At 43.4% G+C, this 26,302-nt stretch overlaps 1 protein-coding gene across 3 annotated transcripts; it reads left to right on the top strand.

The window, feature by feature from the left end:
* Positions 1–391: 391 nt before the first annotated feature.
* Positions 392–20,977, top strand: LOC139366428 (biorientation of chromosomes in cell division 1-like 1). Of its 3 annotated transcripts, none has more exons than XM_071103906.1 (30): positions 392–651; positions 951–1,075; positions 1,916–2,106; positions 2,323–2,826; positions 2,975–3,124; positions 3,290–3,453; positions 3,583–3,679; positions 3,835–3,961; positions 4,058–4,121; positions 4,263–6,072; positions 6,195–6,262; positions 6,360–6,459; positions 6,660–6,737; positions 8,239–8,285; positions 8,989–9,061; positions 9,192–9,250; positions 9,358–9,433; positions 9,590–9,654; positions 13,185–13,274; positions 13,384–13,456; positions 13,698–13,768; positions 14,137–14,296; positions 14,515–14,558; positions 15,054–15,384; positions 15,493–15,557; positions 15,698–15,785; positions 16,037–16,169; positions 19,607–19,669; positions 19,920–20,076; positions 20,185–20,977. In XM_071103906.1, the coding sequence occupies exons 1-29, from the start codon at positions 535–537 to the stop codon at positions 20,047–20,049; spliced, it is 5,163 nt and encodes a 1,720-aa protein (XP_070960007.1). In that variant the 5' UTR covers positions 392–534; the 3' UTR covers positions 20,050–20,076; positions 20,185–20,977. The 3 variants fall into 3 exon arrangements, with proteins under 3 accessions (XP_070960007.1, XP_070960006.1, XP_070960005.1); XM_071103905.1 differs by having other exon boundaries at positions 14,865–15,384; positions 20,211–20,977; XM_071103904.1 differs by having other exon boundaries at positions 6,177–6,262; positions 14,865–15,384; positions 20,211–20,977.
* Positions 20,978–26,302: the final 5,325 nt, after the last annotated feature.

The following is a 26,302-nucleotide window of genomic DNA, read 5'->3' as shown; positions in this document are numbered from 1 at the left end:
TTGGTTCTAGCTAATGAGAGGTCAGATAAGGTGAACAACAGGCACAACTCCGATATAATATATATATATATATTTTTTTCAAGGTTGCCACGTGCGTCCACTTACGTCAGTGCATTCAAAAACCTACCCATTTGATCAAGTAAGAATCAAGTTGAAAATTAGCAATTACATCTTTGTTGACTTTCATACAAGATTCCTCACTTTGTGCTTTATTTTCGTGAACAGATTTTTGGGTAGAGTTAAATCTCGCTCCGCATCTTCCTCTGGTATGACATTAGCCGCAACCTTGTTCTTCGATGAGGTTTAAGGGTGGTTGACATCCAATATCTAGCCGCAACCGACAGGGGGCGCCAATTATAATTGGCAACAGTAATTTTGCTGTTTTTCTTCCGGTTGCATATCGTTCAACTTCCGAGTCAAATGCGTTAGTTCTAAATCAAAATACTGAGAATCTAAGGAGTTAGCAAGCGACTTTGTGGTGTTTTAATGACATTTATTATTTGGGATTTTAAATCCAGAAGCGTATAGTAACAGATGGCAGGTTTACCCCCCGGAGACCCGCAGTTGGTCTCTATGATCGTCAATCATTTGAAAACGCAAGGTCTTTTCGATCAGTTTAGAAGGGACTGCTTGGCAGACGTGGATACAAAGGTAACGACAGTTGTGAATGGTGAATAGTAACAGGTAGCTAGCCAGCAAGTAATCTACAATTTGCCAATGTACAGTAGCTAAGCATTAGTCTAAGCATTAATAATCTTGTCCAAAAGCTGTTGCCTTCGCGAGTTGCTACAATAGTACCTATGTTTCAGGTCGCGAGACGCTGCCCTGGATCAGACCTACCACAATCTGTTTTTTTCAGACAGGATTTAGTGCACGCATAACCAATAAATTGCAAACATGGCTGTGATAAAAATGTTGTTAAACTAGCTAACGTTATTCACTATTTTTAGCCTGCATACCTGAATTTAAGACAACGAGTGGACAACTTTGTGTCCAATCACCTCTCTAACCACACATGGAGTCCTCACTTGAACAAGAATCAGTTGAGAAACAACATCCGACAGTTGGTGCTGCAGTAAGTAATTCGTGAGAGTTCACATATGACCCTATTCAGAAAGTTTTAGTTATTCATGTGGATCTTAGTAAAAATGTAAATGTTCATCGTATTTCAATCTGGTTTCAGAGCTTTCCGTATTATTCTGAACGAAATCCAATTTAGTATAATAAGTTACTTTTGGTATGGTTACATAAGACAGATGGTTACTTAAGGTAAAATCAAAAGTAGGGTGGATTTATGAGCTTATAACATCTAGCAAACATCTAGTAACCCAAAGATTCCAAGTTCGAATCTCATTGCAAGTTCAAACTTTCGAATTTGAGCTAATTAGAAACTTTTAAACTATTTTTTTAACTACTTAGCATGTTCGCTAACACTTCCCCTAACCTGAACCCTTCACCTAACCCTTACCAGAATAACCCTTTTAGCTAACTCCTAAACTTAACTCTAACCTTAACCCAACTAACGTTAGCGAGCTAGCTAACGTTAGGCACCTAGTTAGAATTCGTAACATATCATATATTTAGCAAATATGTAAGTGTATGTTTTGCTTTAAAAAAAAAAAAACTACAATCTTAATTGTAATTCGTAGCATTTCATACGAAATGGGTGATGAACAGCCACAAATGAATACATACCATACTAAATGTAATGTCTCAGATTTACATACAGAGTAGTACAAAACGGTCTGTGACCAGGTTGCTTATTTCCACAGGGGCTGTGAATGTGCAACCCTGTATCTCTCTCTATTCAGTCACTTACTATAACTTTTTAAATCATATGTCATGTTAGAACATCAAGAGACAGTGCATCCGCTTTTGTGTATATGAACTGAATCCTCTTCTGATCTCGTGGCAGGTCTGGGATGCTGGAGCAGGGAGTTGACAGGATAGTTGCTCAGGTGGTGGATCCCAAAATCCATCACACCTTCAGGCCCCAGGTGGAGAGGGTGGTCCGTGAATTCATGTCCCCTGGCAGCTATGTTGATGAACCCCCAGTCCCGCCTGCTCCTGTAGAGGAGAAACAAGACTTTGACCTGCCAGTGCAAGGTGAAATACAGTTGAATGCTTCTAGTAGGTCTTTAATCTGTCTATTATCGTCTTGTCTAATTCCAGGAAGAATATCTTTCATATTTGCAGAGCACAACAATTTATGTGTTTTGTTCGTAAATGTAAATGGGATTGTGTTTGAAAATGGTGTGCTTTTTCTTTTCTTTTTTTTTTTACATTTGTCTGTATGACTCAATGATAATGTTGGATTCCCAGCTCCTTCATCTGCCCCTGCTACTTCAATGGCCAGAGATGCCATGTCCATCCTGGATACCATCACCACTCTGAACCAGGAGGCCAGCTCCCGGGCCAGCTCCAGTGGAGAGAAGGGCCCGAAGGGGGGCTCTGAGAGGGACCAAGACCCAGAGGAGTCGATGCAGGAGTCTGAAGGAGGAGAGCAGGACATGAGTCTGGTGGAGGAGGGAGAAGAGGACCAGGACAGGAAGACACCAGAGAAAGAAGAGGAAGCGAAGCTTGTGTCAGAGGCCCAGACTATGGAGGTCAAAACAGAGGACGTACAGGAGCAGGTGGACTCTGAGAGAGAGGGGATGAAGGGTGAGGGGGAAGAGGTTGGGACTCAAGAGGAGGCAGAAGAGAGAAATGAGGGGAAGACCATAGGAAAGCTAAAAGATGAGGTACTGAACAAGGATGTTGATCCACTTCAGTCCCCCAATGAGAAACACCATATCAATCAGAAGGCCAGAGAGAGGTTAAAAGAAGGTGAGATCTAAGTCTTGAATGTTTAGGTTCATGAATTTGATGAGAATTATCACTACACTATGACATTGTCGAATCACTAAGTAGGATTTGAAAACCTCATAGTTTCAGGTACCATTAACCATTTGTTTCGTGTGTAATTTTTCATCAGAATATTCTCTGGAAGACTCCGACCTTGATGGCCTCAGTGACATCACTGTGAGCTCTGTCCACACCAGCGACCTGTCGTCCTTTGAGGAGGACAGCGATGATGAGCAGCCACCGTCAGATTCTACAGAGGACGGCGAGGTCTCATCTGAGGGTCTGTTTGTGTACATGTATTATTTGTCAGTAAGAAGCATTTATTTAGAGATACGAATAACTGAAACCGTTTCAGATATCAAGTGAAAACAGAAGCTATTAGAGGGCAATATTGAAGCCAATATTTCCTTGTAGGTAATTGGTTTTTATTCTGTGTGATCTCAAGATGAAAAGTCTGAGAAAAAGAAGACCAATAGAGAGGAAGACAATGAGGAGAGCCCAGAGCGCAAGCCTCGTCGACAGGCCTACGTCCACAAGCCCTTCCTCTATTCTCGTTACTATAGCGACTCTGACGATGAGGTTACTGTGGAGCAGCGTCGGCGGTCAGCGGTAAGTGACAGGCTGATATTTATGGTAAAGACATGCCTGCAAACTGAAAATACAAAAGTTGTGGGCAAAGTGTTTTTTGTGGCTGGGTTTAATCAAACTTGTTCTATCTCCTTACCTCTATTCTCTCAGGCCAAGGACAAGGAAGAGAGGCTTTTCAAGAGACAGCAGAACAGGGAACGCATGGAGGAGAAGCGTAGACAGAAGTCAGCTCAACTAGAAGACCAGGGTACTTGTAACATCAATATATTCCACAATGTGCTTTTCCCTGGCAGACTAATTAGTGTGTCAACCTTTTATACCTGAGTCATTTGACTTTTGTTCTTGTAAAAGCTGAGGGTGTGGTAAATTGTCCATTCACTGTGATGTTAACTCCCTGTACAGAGAGCAGGCAGCAGACCTCTTCCCCCAGCCTGGAAGCTCAGGATCCGAGGGCCAAAGAGGCTCTCAAGGAAAAGAAGGTTCTTGAGAAGAAGATGGCCCTCAGTAGGAAGAGGAAATGGGACTCGCGGTGTGTGTGTGTTTTATAATTGTGTGGACCTGTGGATGCTTGAGTTTGAGTTACTGGATACATAGCCATGTCACTAAAGTCATTTACATTTTTCAGGAAAGAAGGAGATGTTACAGGCAAGAGAAAGGGAGATGCAGCAGGAGAGTTCAACAGAAAGGAAGTAAGTGTTGAATGAATATCCTAATTTGTGACTGTATGCTCATCTTGGCCATTGGTTTAATGAATTAAATGTTGTTTATTGAGTTAAATAACTTATTTTAGAATTGTGTGCTGATGTATTTCTTTGCTACCTCACAAACAGGAAGCAAAGGGTATTTCCTCAAAGAGCTTGCAGCACAAGTCAATCAGAAAAGTCTCTGAGTCTGCAGCATCAGAAGAGAGGCACAGGAGGAAGAGTGTCAGCACTTCTGAGGAATCTGGAGAACCTAGAAAGCTGGCAGACAAAAGCCGTACACATTCCTTTATCCTGGACTTGGAGCAGGGATCTGAGTCACCACTCAAACAGCGAGCTGCTGGAAAGTTTGACCGGCTTTCCCGCAAAGAGTTAAACCCTAAAGAGCGCAAGGAGAAAGAGTGTAGCCTGTCGGACGAGCGCTCCAAGCTTAAGCAAAAGTTGGAGAAGAGAGTAGTAAGTGAATCCCACACAGATGAACCTGAGCAGAATGAAGGGGCCCACATTGAAGTATCCTCTGATGACAAAGGGGAGAGAAAGTCCAAGGTGAAAGGTGACAAGAAAGTGTCAGTGAATGCCAGGGAAGGTAGGGCATCTGTGTCAGAAGGAGGTGTCTCTGACGAGGGGGCTAGCAAGGAAGCCACAACCAAGAAGGGGAAGGCTCCATCAGTTGAAGCTGCCAAAGTTGAGAAGGACAGAGAGAAGGAAAAGAACAGGGAAAATGAGAAGGAAAGGGAGAGAACCAAAGCAGAGAAGATTCCATTAAAAACTGACCCTAGGCAGTTACTCCGTCCGGATTCCACCGGCTCTTCTGAGGAAAGGTCTGATATGGAGCCTGGATCAGAAAGCATCAAGAAAAAGGACAAACACCCTAAAGAAGTCCTCAAGAGGTCAAAGAGCCACACAGAGGACAAATATGTAGAAAAACCCAAGTCTAAGCCAGACATTGAGAAGGAGAAACCCAGAACAGAACATGTTACTCAGGAAAACCAGAAACCAAGTAAGTCTAGCTCTGAAACTGACAAAGACTCCAGAAAGTCCAGGGAGACAGAGCCTGGAATGAAGGTAAAGGTCATGGAAAAGTCCAGATCCAAGTCAAGGGAGGATAAGAAAGCTCAAGGTTTGGAGGTCAAAAACAAAGGTAGCACATCAGGCAGTAGACCTGACGCATCAAAGGAAAGAAAAAGAGAGGGAAGCATGAAGGAGCAAAGGAAAGACACCCAGGAAAACCCACCAGAGAAAATGGAAGGCAGGAGTGGGAAGAAAATGCTTGATAAAAAGGCCCAAAACCCAGAGAAGAAAGAGACCCAGGATGAGAGAAAGGGACGTAAAGCAGATGAAAAGTCGGATAAGTCCTCAATCTCCTCACCTGCTATTACGGAACCTCCTCTGAAGAAAGGCCCTCAATCCAAAGACGCAAGCACAGACTGGGATCCCACCGATGCCACCATTACCACCTCTGCCTCTGTTACCTATGATGCTTTGAGTGACGTCACCCCTGAACTGGAGGAGGATGACAGTGAAATGCCACTCGGTGAGGTGGAACCACGTCCTTTGACAACTGGGGCAGATGCTCTTCTGACTTTGATGGACATCTGTACCTCAGCAGATGCAAGACTAGGCCAAGGAAGTGACATCACAGGGGCCATGCAGCGAGAGGCCTGCCCAGAGCTCTCCTTCCAAGAAGCAGACATAAAAATGAAAGAGGCAGCTCTGACCCTGCTCTCCATGGACCCTGAGAGTATACTATCTCCTACCTTAGTCACTCCAGCTACACAGGAAGTCACAGAGGCAACCATACCTGCTCTGCAGCGAAAGGAAACTGCTAAACGTGTTGCAAAAGATCAGGAAGATTCTGAGCATGTTCTAGAAATGGACGAAAGTGATCTAACAGCTACTGCCTCATCAGAGAAAATGGATGAACAGTCAAGGAGCCAAGGTAATGTGTCTTGTGACAACAGTTATATGGTCAGTTCTTCTTTTCTTAAAGTATCACAAGGCAATGGAGAGTATTTGGATGACTTATTGTTAGTTACATTACAGTCGATGTTCTGGCCACAGATATTCTCGACACAGGGGGGAAAGATACGGTGGTGTCAACATGGACATTAGTTGAAGGGATGTCTCAGGTGAGAATGGCTTATGGTGTTTCTATTTCATTCTAGTTCTATAATAGTTAAATGTTACTCAGACTTTGATAGCATCTTTGTTCCAACTCTTTCAAAGGAAAATAAATCTACTGTTGACAGAGATGAGGAAAAACCAGGCCATGCTGATGTTGTTCCTGAGCAAGAGCCCGTATTGGGACCATCAGTCGACAAACAATGTATAAGATTCATACCTTTATCTTAACCTTGTACATTCACACTCCTCACCAATGGGTTTTACACAAACTCCCAAGTTTCCAGATTTTCCTGCATTCCTCCATTCTTTTGTGGGGTTTTTTCAGTTCTCCCCCAAATAAAGTTTGTGTGCTCTCTGTTAGTTTTTTTGAGTGTAAATTTGCTCATCTTTGTTTTTGCTTAGATGAGACTCAGACTGAGAAGACAAAACTGCTGGCCATGGAACATGAGTGTCAGGTTAAGATGGACATTGATAACATTAGTAAGTCATACACAACCTCAATAATATTCAAATACCAATCCTTAATATTATTTGACATACATTGAGTGTACAAAACATTAGGAACACCTGCGCTTTCCATGACAGACTGACCAGGTGAATCCAGATGTAAGCTATGATCCCTTATTGTCACTTGTTAAATCCACTTTAATCAGTGTAGATGAAGGGAGGAGACCGGTTAAAGAAGGATTTTTAAGCCTTGAGACAATTGAGACATGGATTGTGTATGTGTGCCATTCAGAGGGTGAATGGGCAAGACAGAATATTTAAGTGCCTTTGAACAGGGTATGGTAGTAGGTGCCAGGTGCACCAGTTTGAGTGCGTCAAGAACCGCATCGCTGCTGGGGTTTTCATGCTCAACAGTTTCCTATGTATTTCAAGAGTGGTCTACCACCCAACGGACATCCAGTCAACTTGACACAACTGTGGGAAGCATTGGAGTCAACATGGGCCAGCATCCAGGATGAAACACTTGTAACACCTTGTAGGTGTTAATTCATGCCCTGATGAATTGAGGCTGTTCCGAGGGCAAAACGGGGTGCAACTCAATATTAGGAAGGTGTTCATAATGTTTTGTATGCTCAGTGTTCTGATAGAAATACGATTATAAAAAATAACTGATTGGATTTATATGGCGCCTTTCTATCAACTGAGATGCTCAAAGCGCTTTACATAGTAGGGGGAAACTCGCCTCATCGACCACCAATGTGTAGCACCTACAGTGACCATTTTTGTGTCAGAACGCTCAACATACATCAGGTTGAGAGTGATATATGCCAGTGAGGGCGCTGATAGAATGGGACCAGGTTGGGAATTTGACATTGGGGTCTTACAATAAGTGCCATCGGATTTTTAAATGACCACAGAGAGTCAGGACACCTGTTTAACATCCCCTACGCAGGGAAATGTCCCATTGGGATATCCTTAGACTAGAGGTAAGCGTGCCCCCTACTGGCCCTCCAACACTACTTCCAGCAGCATCTGGTCTCCCTTCCAGGGACCGAGCAGGACTGACCCTGCTTAGCTTCAGAAGCAAGCCAGCGGTGGGATACATGGTTTAACGTCATTTGGTATATATTTATTTAACCAGGCAAGTCAGTTAAGAACAAATGCTTATTTACAATGACGGCCTACCGGGGAACAGTGGGTTAACTGCCTTGTTCAAGGGCAGAATGAGTTTTTTTTTACCTTGTCAGCTTGGGGAATCGATCTAGCAACCTTTCAGTTACTGGCCCAACCACTAGGCTCCCTGCCACCCCTAGAACTGAAGGGGGACTGACTGTATTTTGCTAAAAGTTCCAACCCCCACAACCAAACCAACTGTTAAAAATAATACATTTAAAAGCGTTTTGAAATGCTGTTAATATCCAAGCATAGACTTTAGACCTGAATGCCAATGCATGTTGCACGTAGTTTTGACTTTGTGTAACTCCAGTCCTCAACATACTGTTTTAAAAGGTGATCTCTCCTCCTTCCATCTCAGATAAAGACCAGACTGAAGCACAAGAGGAAAATGGAGTCACTGAGTCTGTAAGTACTCATTCTTGGCAGTTTAGCACTCATGTTTTACAAGAGCACCACAGTCTTTTCTGGGTACATTTTTGTGAAGGCTAAAGTGACTGTTACTGCTTTCCTCTGTTAAAACTTCTTAGGTCTGCAATCCCGTTAATGGGATGATATGACAACAGCCAGTGAAAGTGCAGGGCAGCGCCAAATTCAAAATAACAAATCTCATAATTAAAATTCCTCAAACATACATGTATCTTATACCATTTTAAATGTAATCTTGTTGTTAATCCCACCATAGTGTCCGATTTTCAAATAGGCTTTACAGCGAAGCACCACAAACGATTATGTTAGGTCACCACCAACTCACAGAAAAACACAGCCATTTTTCCAGCCAAAGAGAGGAGTCACAAAAAGCACAAATATCCCACTGTGTATTCAATAGGGACTGGGTTGAATATCGACCAACCCCAGATTTCCCACTTCCTGTTTGGATTTCTTCTCAGGTTTTTGCCTGCCATATGAGTTCTGTAATACTCAGATATCATTCAAACATTTTTGGAAACTTCAGTGTTTTCTATCCAATACTAATAATAATATGCATATATTAGCAACTGGGACTGAGGAGCAGGCCGTTTACTCTGGGTACCTCTGGGCACCTTTCATCCAAGCTACTCAATACTGCCCCTGCAGCCATAAGAAGTTAAACTTTATATGTGTATTTCAGGGGAAGTGTGACACACCTGAAAAACCAAGGGAGACTCGACGTGGTCGGCCATCAAAGCTGGTCAAACAAGCCAGTGAGTCTCTGATGAGCTTTATGCAATCCACAGGTGTTTGTGTCACGCTGTTCTTCTTTGGTCTTTACTTGTTGTGTTGTCTCTCTTTCTGTTATGTGTCTGAGGAACGATTTAGATTATTTTGTTGCAGGCAATGCATCCAAGTCAGACGGACAAGAGGACGAGAAAGGATCCGACCTGTCTGAAATGGTAGTTATCTGCCCTCTATGACTGCGTGTAACATTTTATCTTATGGAAGCACGCAATCTTTAATTCAGAAAAATACATGCACTAAATTTGTTTGGTTCCTTGTTCAGGAGGACAAAATGGAGGGAAGAGTAACCCGCAAAGGAAGGCTATCTGGTCAGAAAGTTACCACGGCCAAAGACTCCGGTACATTCATTTAGACAAATCTGTGTTAATGAGTAAAAACTGAATGTTTTGGTATTCTTTTATTACACGTTCACGTGACATTTGGCCAGCTTCACATCTCAAATTGGGAAGACCATCTGAGTTTGTAAATCTTGTGCCCTTTCTGCAATTCATCAGCTATGGAGAAAAATGAGAAGGACAGTCAAGAGCAGCAGTCCAAGCTGGATGTGGAAGTGAGTAAAGTAAGTATAGTCCCTACCTATCAGTACTTGCATTAGGTAGTAAAAATGTCACTACCTATGGGTAACTGCCAAAATAATGGAAACACTTGAGTAAATTAGGGATATAAAGTGTATTGAAGCAGGTGCTTCCACACAGGTGTGGTTCCTGAGTTAATTAAGCAATTAACACTGCATCATGCTTAGGGTCATGTATAAAAAATGCTGGGCAGGCCATTATTTTGACTACCATGGCTATGCCACCGTAGGATGACACTAGTGGTCACTGAATGGTTTGATGAGCATGAAAACAATGTAAACCATATGCCATGGCCGTCTCAGTCACCAGATCTCAACCCAATTGAACACTTATGGGAGATCCTGGAGCGGAGCCTGAGACGGTGTTTTTACTCTCACCATTAACAAAACACCAAATTATGGATTTTATCGTGGAAAAATGGTGTCGCATCCCTCCATCCCGCCACTTGTTGAATCTATGCCAAGGAGCATTGAAGCTGTTCTGGCTCGTGGTGGCCCAACGCCCTATTAAGACACTTTATGTTGTTTTTTTTTGAAGAATGGCGCCGTAGAAGATGGCTGCTGTTCTACGGGCTCCTAACCAATTGTGCTATTGTGTGTGTTTTTTTGCGTTATTTGTAACTTTTTTTGTATGTAATGTTTCTGCCATGTCTCTTATGACTGAAGAGCTGCTGGATATCAGGACAACGATTACTCGCCTCATACTGGACAATTTTTTTTTCTTTAACAAGTCAGATGCAAAGGATTTACTTCAGACACTCGACAAGTCCCAAATCCCCGTCATTCGCATGAGAAAGAGACAGAGATGTCGGGTCGGGGTGCCTTATAAGGATCCGATGGCGAGTGGGTAATCTGCATCTACCATCAGTCCTATTAGCCAACGTACAATCATTGGATAACAAAATAGATGAGCTACAATCACATTAAAATCTGTAATATCTTATGTTTCACCAAGTCCTGGCTGAATGATGACATGGATAACATACAACTGGAGGGGATTTACGCTGCATCGGCAAGACGGGGTGGCGGTCTGTGTATATTTGTGAACAGCTGGTGCACAAAATCTAATATTAAGGAAGTCTCAATGTATTGCTCGCCTGAGAGTATCTCATGATAAGCTGCAGACCACACTATCTACCAAGAGATTTTATCTATATTTTTCGAAGCTGTCTATTTACCACCGCAAACCGATGCTGACACTAAGACCGCACTCAATGAGCTGTATAAGGCAATTAGCAAACAGGAAAATGCTCATCCAGAGGCAGCGCTCCTAGTGGCCTGGGACTTTAATGCAGGGAAACTTAAATCCATTTGACCTAATATCTACCAACATATTAAATGTGCCAACAGACAAAAAAATATGACCATGATTCTATCCTCCCGATTCCTGCTTACAAGTTAAAACAAAAGCAGGAAGCACCAGTGACTCAGTCAGTAAAGAAGTGTTCAGATGATGCTGATGCTAAGCTACAGGATTGTTTTGCTAGCACAGACTGGAATATGTTCCGGGATTCTTCCGATGGCATTGAGGAGTACACCACATCGGTCACTGGCTTCATCAATAAGTGCAGTGACGACGTCGTCCCCACAGTGAACGTACGTACAGTGGGGCAAAAAAGTATTTAGTCAGCCACCAATTGTGCAAGTTCTCCCACTTAAAAAGATGAGAGGCCTGAAAATTTCATCATAGGTACACTTCAACTATGACAGACAAAATTAGAAAAAAAATCCAGAAAATCACATTGTAGGATTTTTAATGAATTTATTTGGAAAATAAGTATTTGGTCACCTACAAACAAGCAAGATTTCTGGCTCTCCCAGACCTGTAACTTCTTCTTTAAGAGGCTCCTCTGTCCTCCACTTGTTACCTGTATTAATGGCACCTGTTTGAACTTGTTATCAGTATAAAATACACCTGTCCACAACCTGAAACAGTTACACTCCAAACTCCACTATGGCCAAGACCAAAGAGCTGTCAAAGGACACCAGAAACAAAATTTTAGACCTGTACCAGGCTGGGAAGACTGAATCTGCAATAGGTAAGCAGCTTGGTTTGAAGAAATCAACTGTGGGCGCAATTATTAGGAAATGGAAGACATACAAGACCACTGATAATCTCCCTCGATACTGGGTTCTACGCAAGATCTCACCCTGAGGGGTCAAAATGATCACAAGAACGGTGAGCAAAAATCCCAGAACCACACGGGGGGACCTAGTGAATGACCTGCAGAGAGCTGGGACCAACGTAACATAGCCTACCATCAGTAATACACTACGCCGCCAGGGACTAAAATCCTGCAGTGTCAGACGTGTCCCCCTGCTTAAGCCAGTATATGCCCAGGCCCGTCTGAAGTTTGCTAGAGAGCATTTGGATGATCCAGAAGAAGATTGGGAGAATGTCATATGGTCAGATGAAACCAAAATATTACTTTTTGGTAAAAACTCAACTCGTCGTGTTTGGAGGACAAAGAAAGCTGAGTTGCATCCAAAGAACACCATATCTACTGTGAAGCATGGGGGTGGAAACATCATGCTTTGGGGCTGTTTTTCTGCAAAGGGACCAGGACGACTGATCCGTGTAAAGGAAAGAATGAATGGGGCCCTATATCGTGAGATTTTGAGTGAAATTGTGGACTACAGGAAAAGGAGGACCGAGCACGCCCCCATTCTCATTGACGGGGCTGCAGTGGAGCAGGTTGAGAGCCACATCACCAACAACAAGCTTTCATGGTCCAAACACACCATGACAGTCATGAAGAAGGCACGACAAAGCCTACTCCCCTGCAGGAAACTGAAAAGATTTGGCATGGGTCCTCAGATCCTCAAAAAGGTATACAGCTGCACCATCGAGAGCATCCTGACTGGTTGCATCACTGCCTAGTATGGCAACTGCTCAGCCTCCGAACGCACTACAGAGGGTACATCACTGGGGCCAAGCTTCCTGCCATCCAGGACCTCGATACCAGGTTGTGTCAGAGGAAGGCCCTAAAAATGTTCAGGCTGTGTCAGAGGAAGGCCCTAAAAATTTTCTGACTCCAGCCACCCCAGTCATAGACTTGTTCTCTCTGCTACTGCATGGCAAGTCTAGGTCCAAAAGCCTTCTTGACAGCTTATACCCCCAAGCCATAAGACTCCTGAACAGCTTATCAAATGGCTACCCAGACTATTTGCATTACCCCCCCCCCTTTACGCTGCTGCTACTGTTTATTATCTATGCATAGCCACTTTAACTCTACCTACATGTACATATTACATTGACTAGCCTGTGCCCTTGTATATTTTTTACTAATCTATTTTATACTTAACCAATAATGCAGTTTTAAGAAAAATAAGTGTTAATGGCTTATAAGTAAGCATTTCACTGTAAGGTCTACATATTCCTGTTGTATTTGGCGCATGTGACAAATACAATTTGATTTGGGATTATTTTATTTTGGCAGATATCTGTATGAGTACATGCATTATGTAATGTTATATTGCCCTTATACCCTTGCTCACATGGTTTGCTATTGTAGGACAATGCGGGTGATAGGGCCACAGATTCCAGAACGCCACGCAGAGGACGCTCGTCTAAAACCTTTGCGGATGAGGAGGAACTTAAAGAGGTTATATCATCCTTCACTGCTCACTCCCCTTCTGCCTGTGTGGATTGTATGTTGATGAGGTATGTGAGTTGAGTCTGTGAGGTAACCATGTTAGATGTTCTCTATACAGCCTGAGAAAGTGGAGGAGACCCCGCCTCGCAGAGGCAGACGGTCAGGTGCCCAGGCCAAAGACTCCACCACAGGTAAGAGGTTCCACCACAGCCATTTGGAAATTCAAGATCTATATATATATATGCTTCCATAGCTCTACTCTGTGCTAGGCCTATTTAGTACTTTCAATCTCTCGTTTCTGATATGTAGATGGGTGATAGCTAAGATGCATGCCAACTTCATCATATTTTTCCTGTGTGCCCCTCAACAATTACATTTTTTGTCATTATCAACACATTTCACACAAAATAAACATATTACTTTCCTACACAGGAAACCAGGAGAAAGAGGAGGAAGAGAAAACAGGAGAGACATCATCGGAAAAGCCAAAGGAGAAACAGGAGGTAAGTTCAGTCGACATGATCAGTTTGGCATAGACCTTCATTCATTCAGCGTAGGGGGGTCTCATTCAGCTGGGGGGCGGCGGTCTCATTCAGCTGGGGGGCGGCGGTCTCATTCAGCACAGGGGCGGTGGTCTCATTCAGCACGGGGGCGGCGGTTCCCCATTCAAGGGTGTGGCGGTCTCATTCAGCACGGGGGCAGCGGTTCCCCATTCAGCAGGGGGTGGCGGTCTCATTCAGCAGGGGGGCGGTGATAAAACATGAGGGGAGCAGGCCAACATCAACTATTTATATGGCCACACAGATCACTTGTTAACAGCTGATTGACTCAGTATTTCAGGTCAGGGCTCTCTGTTTTGTTGTTGTATTAGATTCATCCCCCTCTTCAAAAAGATGAGGAGGAGGAGGAGAAGAAGAAGAGTGAGCAGAAGAGAGGCAGTAGACGGGGAAGACCAGCTAAACCTCCAATCTCCAAGCAAAAGACAAATGAAGATGCAGAAAGCTCTCCTTCCAAGGAGCCCACTGATACTCGTGAGTTTCTTTTTTTAAACTTTATTTCAATCCACAATATAATCTTACTGCAAGATCCAAAAACTTTCATAATGCATGATTGGGTATTAAAAGTGATTGTCAACAACTATGAAAACTATCATTGTCGATGCACTTTCTAAGTGCATGAAAGGGAGTTAATACAGAACTCAGAAAAGCTTGGTCTGGCATTTGTTACAGTAACAGTCTCTTTCTCTTAGGCAAACCTGCAGTGAAGAGGAAGAGGTCTGAGGAATCTGGGGAGGTGTGTCCTTTTCACTTCTCTGACCACAAGGTTTACTGAGCCATGCCTGGTTCCTCTTTGACCCCCAGTCTTTACTCCTGCAGACTTCATAGATCTGAAAGGACTGGATACATTAGTTATATGGGAAATTATAGGGCTAGGTGCAGCCATCACCTTATTGCTTACACTTATCCAGTCCATTTTAGATCTATGAATGCCGAGGAGCTGGTTAGAGGAAGGCCCCTGAGATAAAATGGAACCGTAGCAATTAGTCCTTCCATTGACAGAGAGGTGTGTGTTTTAAAGTGAGCTTTGATTCTGTTGAAGGGGACCCAGCCTGAGGAGGAGGGGACCCAGCCTGAGGAGGAGGGGACCCAGCCTGAGGAGGAGGGGACCCAGCCTGAGGAGGAGGGGACCCAGCCTGAGGAGGAGGGGACCCAGCCTGAGGAGGAGGGGACCCAGCCTGAGGAGGAGGGGACCCAGCCTGAGGAGGAGGGGACCCAGCCTGAGGAGGAGGGGACCCAGCCTGAGGAGGAGGGGACCCAGCCTGAGGAGGAGGGGACCCAGCCTGAGGAGGAGGGGACCCAGCCTGAGGAGGAGGGGACTCAGCCTGAGGAGGAGGGGACTCAGCCTGAGGAGGAGGGGACTCAGCCTGAGGAGGAGGGGACTCAGCCTGAGGAGGAGGGGACTCAGCCTGAGGAGGAGGGGACCCAGCCTGAGGAGGAGGGGACCCAGCCTGAGGAGGAGGGGACCCAGCCTGAGGAGGAGGGGACCCAGCCTGAGGAGGAGGGGACCCAGGAAAGTGACCTGAAGGAACAAGAGGAGAAACAACATGGAGAGGATAGAGGTGAGAATAGATGCAATACTTCCGCACACTGTGGTCCAAATGACACTCGATTAACCCATGCCATGTCATAAAAAAAAAACTTGTTCTGTCCCTCCCTTTCTTTTTCAGTGAGCCAGTCTGACGACCCGGAGAAGGGGACAGAAGAGGGCTCCAGTGATAACAAAACAGATGAGGTACGTAGAGAACATACAGTCAAGCTGATTTTAGATATTGCATATTATTATTATTCTATCTTTGAATGGTTTTGATCAGTCTCAAACCAACCAAAATGGTGTTTGAATGGATTCCCCCCTCCCCCATGGAACTCTACCAGGGTGAGGAGGACAAAGACACGCCTCAGAAGAAACCTGCTCGTAGGGGAAGGCCCTCGAAGGGAGCAACATTGACGTCAGAGGAACCGGGTATGGCTCAGGGGTCTAGGTAGTTAGGAGGATATGATTTCCATGGAAATTAATTTTGTAACTTGGCAAAACATTTATCGATGGCTGTTGGAGAACTCTGATCTCATACATGTATGTATTCATTACAGTTTACTCTCATAGGAGCAGGTTAAACTGGGTGAGAAATGAGGGGTTGAAACGTTGTTGCATCTATTAACACCACCATGCTTTTGACTACTGTGTGACTATGCACACTTTTTCATTGTAAACAGAAAATACCGTATCTGAGAAGACCGACAAAAAGCCAGACAAGAAAGAGAGCGAACAAAAAGAGGATGAAGAGGAGGAAGAGACGCCCAAATCCAGAACTGCAACTCGAGCTGCTGTTCGCCTTGAAGCTGAGAGGTAAACGATATGTCACATGACATGCAGTGCGTGATATACACTACATGGCCAAAATTTGTGGATTCGGCTATTTCAGCCACACCCATTGCTGACCGGTGCATAAAATCGAGCACACAGCCATGCAATCTCCATAGACAACCATTGGCAGTAGAATGGCCTTACTGAAGAGCTCAGTGACTTTCAGTGTGGCATCGTCATAGGATGCCACCTTTCCTACAAGTCAGTTCGTCAAATTTCTGCCCTGCTAGAGCTGCCCCAGTCAACTATAAGTGCTGTTATTGTGAAGTAGAAACGTCTAGGAGCAACAACGGCTCAGCCACGAAGTGGTAGGCCACACAAGCTCACAGAACGGGACCACTGAGTGCTGAAGCTCGTTAAAATAGTTTGTCCTCGGTTGCAACATTCACTACCGAGTTCCAAACTGCCTTTGGAAGCAACGTCAGCACAAAAATTGTTCGTCTGGAGATTCATGAAATGGGTTTCCACGGCCGAGCAGCTGCACACAAGCCTAAGATCACCATGCGCAATGCCAAGCGTCGGCTGGAGTGGTGTAAAGCTCGACGCCATTAGATTCTGGAGTAGTGGAAACACGTTCTCTGGAGTGATGAACTACACTTCACCATCTGACAGTCCTACGGACAAATCTGGGTTTGGCGGAGGAGGAATAATAATAGTCTGGGCTGTTTTTCATGGTTTGGGCGAGGCCACTTAATTCCAGTGAAGGGATATCTAGACGCTACAGCATACAATGACATTCTAGACGATTCTGTGCTTCCCACTTTGTGGCAACAGTTTGGGGAAGGCCCTTTCCTGTTTCAGCATGACAATGCCCATATGCACAAAGTGAGGTCCATACAGAAATTGTTTGTCGATCGGAGTAGAAGAACTTGACTGGCTTACACAGAGCCCTGACCTCAACCCCATCGAACACCTTTGGGATGAATTGGAATGTCGACTGGGAGCCAGACCTAATCGGCCAACATCAGTGCCCAACCTCATTAATGCTCTTGTGGCTGAATGGAAGCATGTCCCTGCAGCAATGTTCCAACATCTAGTAGGGAGGCTGTTATAGCATAACAGCTAACGGGGGGGGGGGGGGGGGGGGGCAATTCCATATCAAAGCCCATGATTTTAGAATTAGATGATCGATGAGCAGTTTTGTCCATGTTGTGTAGATTCTAGAACATGGCTGACTTAAAGGGATAGTTCAGAAAAATTACAAATGTATGTATTCATTTCCTTACCTTGAAAGTGGTCTATGGACAAGGAGAGACTGCAATCCACACTTGGGTTTTGTTAAACTAAATAACCACTCATATTAGCGTCTTTTAGTATTTTTCCACAACAAGGAAGTCAATGTCCCCCAGTTAGCATGTTTTAAATGTCATGTCAAAATCAATCAAATTTCAATCACATTTATTTGTAAAGCCCTTTTTACATCAGCCGATGTCAAAAAGTGCTATACAGAAACCCAGCCTAAAATCCCAAACAGCAAGCAATGCAGGTGTAGGTTACTGCTTTGTTTTCTGCTTCTTTTTTTATCTCAAAGTAAATAGTCATTGAGCTGCAGTTGAAGTCGGAAGTTTGCATACCTTAGCCAAATGCATTTAAACTTAGTTTTTCAAAATTCCTGACGTTTAATCCTAGTACAAATTCCCTGTCTTAGGTCAGTTAGGATCACCACTTTATTTTAAGAATGTGAAATGTCAGAATAATAGTAGAGAGAGTGATTTATTTAATATTTTATTTCTTTCATTACATTCCCAGTGGGTCAGAAGTTTACATACACTCAATTAGTATTTGGTAGCATTGCCTTTAAATTGTTTAACTTGGGTCAAATGTTTCGGGTAGCCTTCTGCAAGCTAAGTTGGGTGAATTTTGGCCCATTCCTCCTGGCAGAGCTGGTGTAACTGAGTCAGGTTTGTAGGCCTCCTTGCTCGCACACGTTTTTTCACTTCTGCCCACAAATTCTTTATATGATTGAGGTCAGGGCTTTGTGATGGACACTCCAATACCTTGACTTTGTTGTCCTTAAGCCATTTTCCCACAACTTTGGAAGTATGCTTGGGGTCATTGTCCATTTGGAAGACCCATTTGCGACCAAGCTTTAACTTCCTGACTGATGTCTTGAGATGTTGCTTCAATATATCCACATAATTTTCTTTCCTCAGGATGCCATCTATTTTGTGAAGTACACCAGTTTCTCCTGCAGAAAAGCACCCCCACAACATGATGCTGCCACCCCCGTGCTTCACGTTTGGGATGGTGTTCTTCGGCTTGCAAGCCTCCCCCTTTTTCCTCCAAACATAACGATGGTCATTATGTCCACACAGTTCTATTTTTGTTTCATCAGACCAGAGGACATTTCTCCAAAAAGTATGATCTTTGTCCCCATGTGCAGTTGCAACCCGTAGTCTGTCTTTAAGGCGACTTTGGAGCAGTGGCTTCTTCCTTGCTGAGTGACCTTTCAGATTATGTAGATATAGGACTCGTTTTACTGTGGATATAGACACTTTTGTACCTGTTTCCTCCAGCATCTTCACAAGGTCCTTTGCTGTTGTTCTGGGATTGATTTGCACTTTTCGCACCAAAGTACGTTCTTATGTAGGAGACAGAACGTGACTCCTTCCTGAGCGGTATGCCGGCTGCGTGGTCCCATGGTGTTTATACTTGCGTACTATTGTTTGTACAGATGAACGTGGTAACCTTCAGGCATTTGGAAATTGCTTCCAAGGATAATCCAGACTTGTGGCGGTCTAAAAAAATATTGGGTGCTGATTTCTTGGCTAATTTCTTTTGATTTTCCCATGATGTCAAGCAAAGATGCACTGAGTTTCAAGGTAGGCCTTGAAATACATCCACAGGTACACCTCCAATTGACTCAAATGATGTCAATTAGCCTATCAGAAGCTTCTAAAGCCATGCTATCATTTTCTGGAATTTTTCAAGCTGTTTAAAGGCACAGTCAACTGAGTGTATGTAAACTTCTGACCCACTAGAATTGTGATACCGTTAAATAATCTGTCTGTAAACAATTGTTGGAAACGTTCCTTGTGTCATGCACAAAGTAGATGTCCTAACCGACTTGCCTAAACTATAATTTAACAAAAAATTTGTGGAGTGGTTGAAAAATGAATGACGCCAACCTACGTATGTAAACTTCCGACTTCAACTGTACATAATGCCTTTCATACACGATATGTGCAAACAGTATTGACAACAGTGGGAGTGTATCATTTTCATCTAACCACCACACAGAAAACGGCAACTAGTGTAACATTGCCCTTAACCATCTTCAGATAATTCTGAAACATTCATAATTAACTATAAGGGAGAAGGGAACAAAGTCTGTCAAACAATATCTTGTTGGGGTGTCTGGCACTGAGGTTGCAAGAAGGCGGTTCTCTCAAGTTGCTTTCCATTTGTATTTTCTCCAGGAACAAACCAAGGAAACCTTCCACCCGAGCTCGAGGTGAAGAGGAGAACCCTGCAAACACACGGTAGGTTGATGTGTGTGTGTATGCTTGCGTCCGTGTGTGTGACATGATGTGCTCATCTCTATGTATTGTGTGAATCCTTGTTTATTTGTATAAACATTATGATTATTTTCTGAAATGCTATATAGTATCTAGCAAACTTGTTTTATAAGGGACCTCTTTACAATTGTCTTGACATGACCCTCTAATATATTGTCAATAGGGCATTATATATTTTACTGCATACTCTTGCTTACCTGTTATTACCCTTCAGTGGGATGAGAGGACAGGCCTCGGCGTCAGCTAAGGCAGGGGGGCGTAAACGTGAAGCCAGCCCCACAGCAGTGCGCACCAGAGGTGGACAAAAATCTGAGGAGCCCCCTTCCAAAAAGACCAAGCGATGAACAAATACCTGCTTTCCCCAAGCCCAGGTATTAGAATATTCACAGCGCTGTTGACATATGAGTTTTTTGAGTTTTAAATGCTTCTTTGTTTTTAGAAACACTTCACATAATACATACCGGTATTAATTTTAACAGATCTGATCCTCTCCCCTCTATTCAAGCCTGTGGATGTGTTGGATAGGAACATTTGGGGATGGCATGACAGAATGGTCTAGCAGTGGTGGTTCTCCAAACAGTCACCTGACCTGGATTTATCTCATGGTGCTTTCCATTTCTATACAGTATTATAGACCCTTCACCATAGGCCCATATGTTTTAGATTGCACTGGTCATTTAAAGATGTTAGCTAATAATATCTCATGAAACGGAGCATTAGAGACCAATCAAAGGTCTTATGTGGAGAGCCTCATTGACTTTAATCCTAGGACAAAACACTGGAAATTCTTTGTCACTGACAAATCGACTTCTGTCTGTGTTGGTCACTCCAAGGATTTGCCGTCGTGCAGGCATATGTTCTTTGGTTCCTGCATCACGTTCAAGGGTTTTATATTTCTTTGACCTATAGATACATTTAGATATCATTCATATAGAGTTGTATAGAAGTTATTAACCTGGGTATAGTCTCACAAGTACTTTTACAATTTGTGTTATGTTTTTGCTCATTGTTTCCGTACCCAGAAGCCTCTTCCTGTTACTGGACTTGAACATGGAAGTATCCATTCTATGAATGTAAAGGAGGTGTTTGTCTTCTCCCTGTGTTTTTATTTTCTTCTGTTATTTTGTTTTTTACTACACAGATTTGTCTGTGCTCCTAACTACTTTCCCCATTAAGTGATTTCTATTTTTGGTTATTTTTGTAACGTGTGCTCACAGAGCTTATGCCCTGTTGTCAGTATTGGAAGAGATTAAATCCCTTTCAAATGGTGAACAAGTGGCGTGTGTGGGACTCTTTCCTCACTTATTGACTGAACATTTTGTTTTTGATTATACTGGAAGGTATGTTTCAGGACATTATTAAATGTGAAATTAATTCAAAACCCATGACGCGTGTTACACTTCACACTTTGCGTATGCATAATTATAGTACTTATCATAGTTTCGCACATTTAAACTACAACTCCACAAATCTTCCACATCTGGTAACACTCATGAAGTGCCGTCTAATCCATTTTGCATGTTAAACAACTAAGTTAAGCTTTGTTATTGTTTCAACTGCAGATTGCCCCTTTAAGGTGAGGTAGTGCTACTGTGTGTATCACACATGTTTTAACTGCTGTGCAGTTAAGTCTCAACTGTTATTTTTCAGTGGAGGTGTTGTTTGAATGGATGTGCTATCTGTAAAGTGTACATAGCTGAAGTCAACCAATCAGCTGAGGGGAGAGTATATTCCTGGTTACAAATGGGGAATAAACTAACACGCTAAGAATGAAATATGCCACAATCGTTAACACATTACAAGGATTTAAATAATGACTACACCTGAGCCCATGAATTCCAAAGGCATCAATAAGGGCCATGAAATGCTGGAGGTTTTTTAAGACGCTGGATGGAGTTTTCCGACCGTTCCTGCGGAATGCTTAATCCGATTCTTTAAGGAGTTCTGCTCAGGTATTTCCTGGTACAGGAATCCAGTCCCTAAATATTATCTTAACACCTCTTTTTAATGTTTTGGATCCATTTTCATTTAGTCACTGGTCCTGGCAATGATTGATACCATTGGAGTAACCAGGTACCTTTTTGTTTTCTAATGACTGGCTGTCTGAAAGGACTGACAATGGGGACTTTAATGTAAGGTCATAGATCATATTAAATGATGTTCTGTATGTAATTCTATGTGTTAGGTACTATTGTACCTAATTGTGTAGAGACAGCTAGGTCGGTACAGTACAGTCATGATCTAACAGACATTATAAACCAGGTGATTTGAGCCCTGAATGCTGATTGGTTGAAAGTTCTGGTATAACAGGCCGTATACATAGGAAATTACCAAAAATGACTTTTTCACTGTTCTAATTACGTTGGTAACCAGTTTATAATAGCAATAAGGCACTTTGTTGGTTTGTGGTATATGGTCAATATACCACGACTAAGGGATGTGTCCACGCACTCCATATCACTTATCCTTATCGCATCCTCCAGATGGGAGAGCTTTGCTTCTCCTGTTGTGACTTGATATGAGTGTCATCAAGGTTAGGCTAGTCTCTTCGTTAGCCATGTGGTTTATACTGGAGAGCACTATGGAAAGCATGTGGTTTCATCTTAGCTGTCAAGTGAAATAGAAGGCATGTTAGATTTGAACAGAGGTGAGATCCTCCCAGACTGCCTGGCTCGGCTGTTTGGGATAAGGGGGCTCACTCTCATAGCCCCTCAATATTGGGAGTGGTCTTTCCTCTACTAGGATTTTGCCAAGGCGACTGGCACTGAATATAATGGCCTCCCATTCAGCCTCTCCGCTCACAAGACATAAAAGTTAACAGGTGTTTAATGTCAGAAGTGTTTCATATGAGAGTCACAGAAATAGAGACAGGCAGCCAAGAAGGGTAGAGGCTTCAAAAAAAATAATCTATATACGCATTATTTAAAAAATACCATCATTAAGGCAGAGATGGAGGTTAACTTGACTGGGTTTTTGAGCCATGTCACCACAGCACTCCATCGCTGGCAGCTTTTTAGAGAGACAATGGCAAAATAAAATGTCATAGGAAACACAACACAGAAGAAACAGATCAAAGATTAGGTTTGTGGTAACCATAATAATATGCTGCTGGCCACTACTGACCTAACCCAGGGAGTGCGAGAGGATACAAGATTCAGTCATAGGGGCATGGACAATTTGGGACCTCTAGAAGCTTCCAAAGACTAGAACACCATAAAATGATTTATTATTCGGCAATGTATTCAGACCACTTTACTTTTTCCACATTTTGACAAGTTACAGCCTTTTCTAAAAATGGATGGGGGGAAAAATCCTCATCAGTCTACACACAATACCCCATAATGACAAACCACAAACAGGTTTTAAGAAATGTTAAAGTTATTTGAAAAAAAAAATTACGGAATATTACATTTACATAAGTATTCAGACCCTTTACTCAGTACTTTGTTGAAGCACCTTTGGCAGCGATTACAGCTTGGAGTCTTCTTTGGTATGACGCTAAATGCTTGGCACTCCTGTATTTGGGGAGTTTCTCCCATTCTTCCCTGCAGATCCTCTCAAGCTCTGTCAGGTTGGATGGGGAGCATTGCTGCACAGCTATTTTTCAGTCTCTCCAGAGATGTTCGATTGGGTTCAAGTCCGGCCTCTGGCTGGGCCACTCGAGGACATCCCGAAGCCACTCCTTTGTTGTCTGTGTGCTTAGGGACGTACTGTTGGAAAGTGAACCTTCGCCCCAGTCTGAGGATCTGAGCACTCTGAAGCAGGTTTCCATGAAGGATCTCTCTGTACTTTGCTCCGTTCATCTTTCCCTCGATCCTGACCAGTCTCCCAGTCCATGCCGCTGAAAGAAATCCCCACAGCATGATGCTGCCACCACCATGCTTCACCGTAGAGATGGTGCAAGGTGTCCTCCAGACGTGATGCTTGGCATTCAGGCCAAAGAGTTCAATCTTGGTTTCATCAGACCAGTGAATCTTGTTTCTCATGGTCTGAGAGTCTTTGGGTGCCTTTTGGAAAACTCCTAGCGGGCTGTCATGTGCCTTTTACTGAGGAATGGCTTCCGTCTGGCCACTCTACCATAATGGCCTGATTGTTCTCCCCTGATTGCTTAGTTTGGCCGGGCGGACAGCTCTAGGAAGAGTCTTGGTGTTTCCAAACTTCTTCCATTTAAGAATGATGGAGGCCACTGTGTTCTTGGGGACCTTCAATGCTGCAGAAATGTTTTGGTACCCTTCCCCAGATCTGTACCTCGACACAATCCTGTCTGGGAGCTCTACGGACAATTCCTTCAACCTCTTGGCTTGGTTTTTGCTCTGACATGCACTGTCAACTGTGGGACCTTTATATAGACAGGTGTGTGCCCTTCCAAATCATGTCCAATCAATAGAATTTACCACTGGTGGGCTCCAATCAAGATGTAGAAACATCTCAAGGATGATCAAAGGAAACAGGATGCGCCTGAGCTCAACTTCCAGTCTAATAGCAAAGGGCCTGAATACTTATGTAAAGAAGGTATTTCTGCTTTTTATTTTGAATACATTTGCAAACATTTCTAAAAATCTGTTTTCACTTTGTCATTATTGGGTATTGTGTGTAGATTGATGAGCAAAAAAATGTATTTAATCCATTTTAGAATAAGGCTGTAAAGTAACAAAATGTGGAACAAGTCAAGGGGTCTGAATACTTTTCGATGCACTGTGTATATAGTAATATAATAAGTCTTCCATAAGAGCAGTATTGAGCTCAAAGTGGTAATATACAGTCAAAGACACCTCAGTCCAACTTTCCTCAGTTAGTTCTAGAACATCTAAATTATCCTTGAAGCCTTGATTACCTGATAAACCCCTGTGTATATTCAAAAGAAGTACATCTGACATAACATTCATGAAAGGCTTGTTTTCTATGAAGGACATTTTTATTGAAGTGTGAGCGCAGGAGAAAGAGAATAGTCACAGAGGCATTTAGGCAACGAGGCCCTTGACTAAAGAGAAGCCTCGCATGAATGTGCTTGAGTTGCATGTATTGTCTATTGCGTGCCGGAGGCAGATGGGAGCTCGTTTGTCAGTAGAACACACTTGAAAATCCACTATAAATCATGTCTGCGCTATCTACACAAATGAATTGGACTGTAACAGTGGGCTATCCCCCCACTAAAAAGTGCTCCTGTGCTTTGAGTGTGAGCCCAGTAATGTAGCCAATGCTGAATTGTTTTGAATAACTTCCAAGAGGAGGGCACAGCTAGGCCTGCTCTTCCCTTGTCTCTTGGTAACATTTACAGTATAAGGTGTGTGCCGTCCAAAGGGTTCTTCCATTTAGTGGTTCATCGCATGCAAGGATAATGTTTCTTGAGAAAAAAAAGATTAGGGGCATTTGAATCATTACTTAGGTGACTAAAAGCATACTTATAGTCAGTCGGTGGCGCTCTTCCTTCACTTCTCAATGTCGAAGTTGATTAAGGGTGGATCTGATATTTGGTGAGAAATGCAGAGGACCTTTTGGGAGCATGTATTGCAAATGACTCTTGGCAGTGCCCTCTCATGTATTTCTCCATCTGAACGCAATTTGGCAGCGGTTCTTGTAAGAGAGGGGGAGAATGGCGTGCTGCAAGCCTCCTTCCTCATACCAGCACGCAAAGGTTCAGGACCTGTCATAAACACACCCTGGAGAGGATGGGAAACAGAGATGTTACCATGGTTCTGTCATGCGGCTCGATTAACCAGGAGTTCTGTTAAAAACATAAGGTTAAAGTTATATGCTGTGTAGAAATAATGAGACACAATCACTCACGCCAGGTTAACCCAGTATACATGCATGTCTTGGTTTTTGTTGTAGTTTTCTCCCTTACATCACACAGAGGAGGTATTCAGGGAGTGTGGTAGTTTTCTCCCTTACATCACACAGCGGAGGTATTCAAGGAGTGTGGTAGTTTTCTCCCTTACATCACACAGAGGAGGTATTCAGGGAGTGTGGTAGTTTTCTCCTTTACATCACACAGAGGAGGTATTCAGGGAGTGTGGTAGTTTTCTCCCTTACATCACACCACGGAGGTATTCAAGGAGTGTGGTAGTTTTCTCCCTTACATCACACAGAGGAGGTATTCAGGGAGTGTGGTAGTTTTCTCCTTTACATCACACAGAGGAGGTATTCAGGGAGTGTGGTAGTTTTCTCCCTTACATCACACAGAGGAGGTATTCAAGGAGTGTGGTAGTTTTCTCCCTTACATCACACAGAGGAGGTATTCAGGGAGTGTGGTAGTTTTCTCCTTTACATCACACAGAGGAGGTATTCAGGGAGTGTGGTAGTTTTCTCCCTTACATCACACAGAGGAGGTATTCAGGGAGTGTGGTAGTTTTCTCCCTTACATCACACCACGGAGGTATTCAGGGAGTGTGGTAGTTTTCTCCCTTACATCACACAGAGGAGGTATTCAGGGAGTGTGGTAGTTTTCTCCCTTACATCACACAGAGGAGGTATTCAGGGAGTGTGGTAGTTTTCTCCCTTACATCACACAGCGGAGGTATTCAAGGAGTGTGGTAGTTTTCTCCCTTACATCACACAGAGGAGGTATTCAGGGAGTGTGGTAGTTTTCTCCTTTAC

This window comes from Oncorhynchus clarkii, chromosome 14, assembly GCF_045791955.1.
Source record: "Oncorhynchus clarkii lewisi isolate Uvic-CL-2024 chromosome 14, UVic_Ocla_1.0, whole genome shotgun sequence".
Lineage (NCBI taxonomy): Eukaryota > Metazoa > Chordata > Actinopteri > Salmoniformes > Salmonidae > Oncorhynchus > Oncorhynchus clarkii.
This window is presented reverse-complemented; position numbering and strand designations above follow the sequence as displayed.

What these genes read in the sequence shown, in the direction of transcription:
- LOC139366428 (XM_071103904.1), top strand. Translation starts at nt 535, where the DNA reads ATGGCAGGTTTACCCCCCGGAGACCCGCAGTTGGTCTCTATGATCGTC. An exon ending in AGCAGCGTCGGCGGTCAGCG is followed by an intron (nt 3,454 to 3,582) that starts GTAAGTGACAGG and finishes CTATTCTCTCAG; the next exon opens with GCCAAGGACAAGGAAGAGAG. An exon ending in GGCCAAAGACTCCACCACAG is followed by an intron (nt 13,457 to 13,697) that starts GTAAGAGGTTCC and finishes TTTCCTACACAG; the next exon opens with GAAACCAGGAGAAAGAGGAG.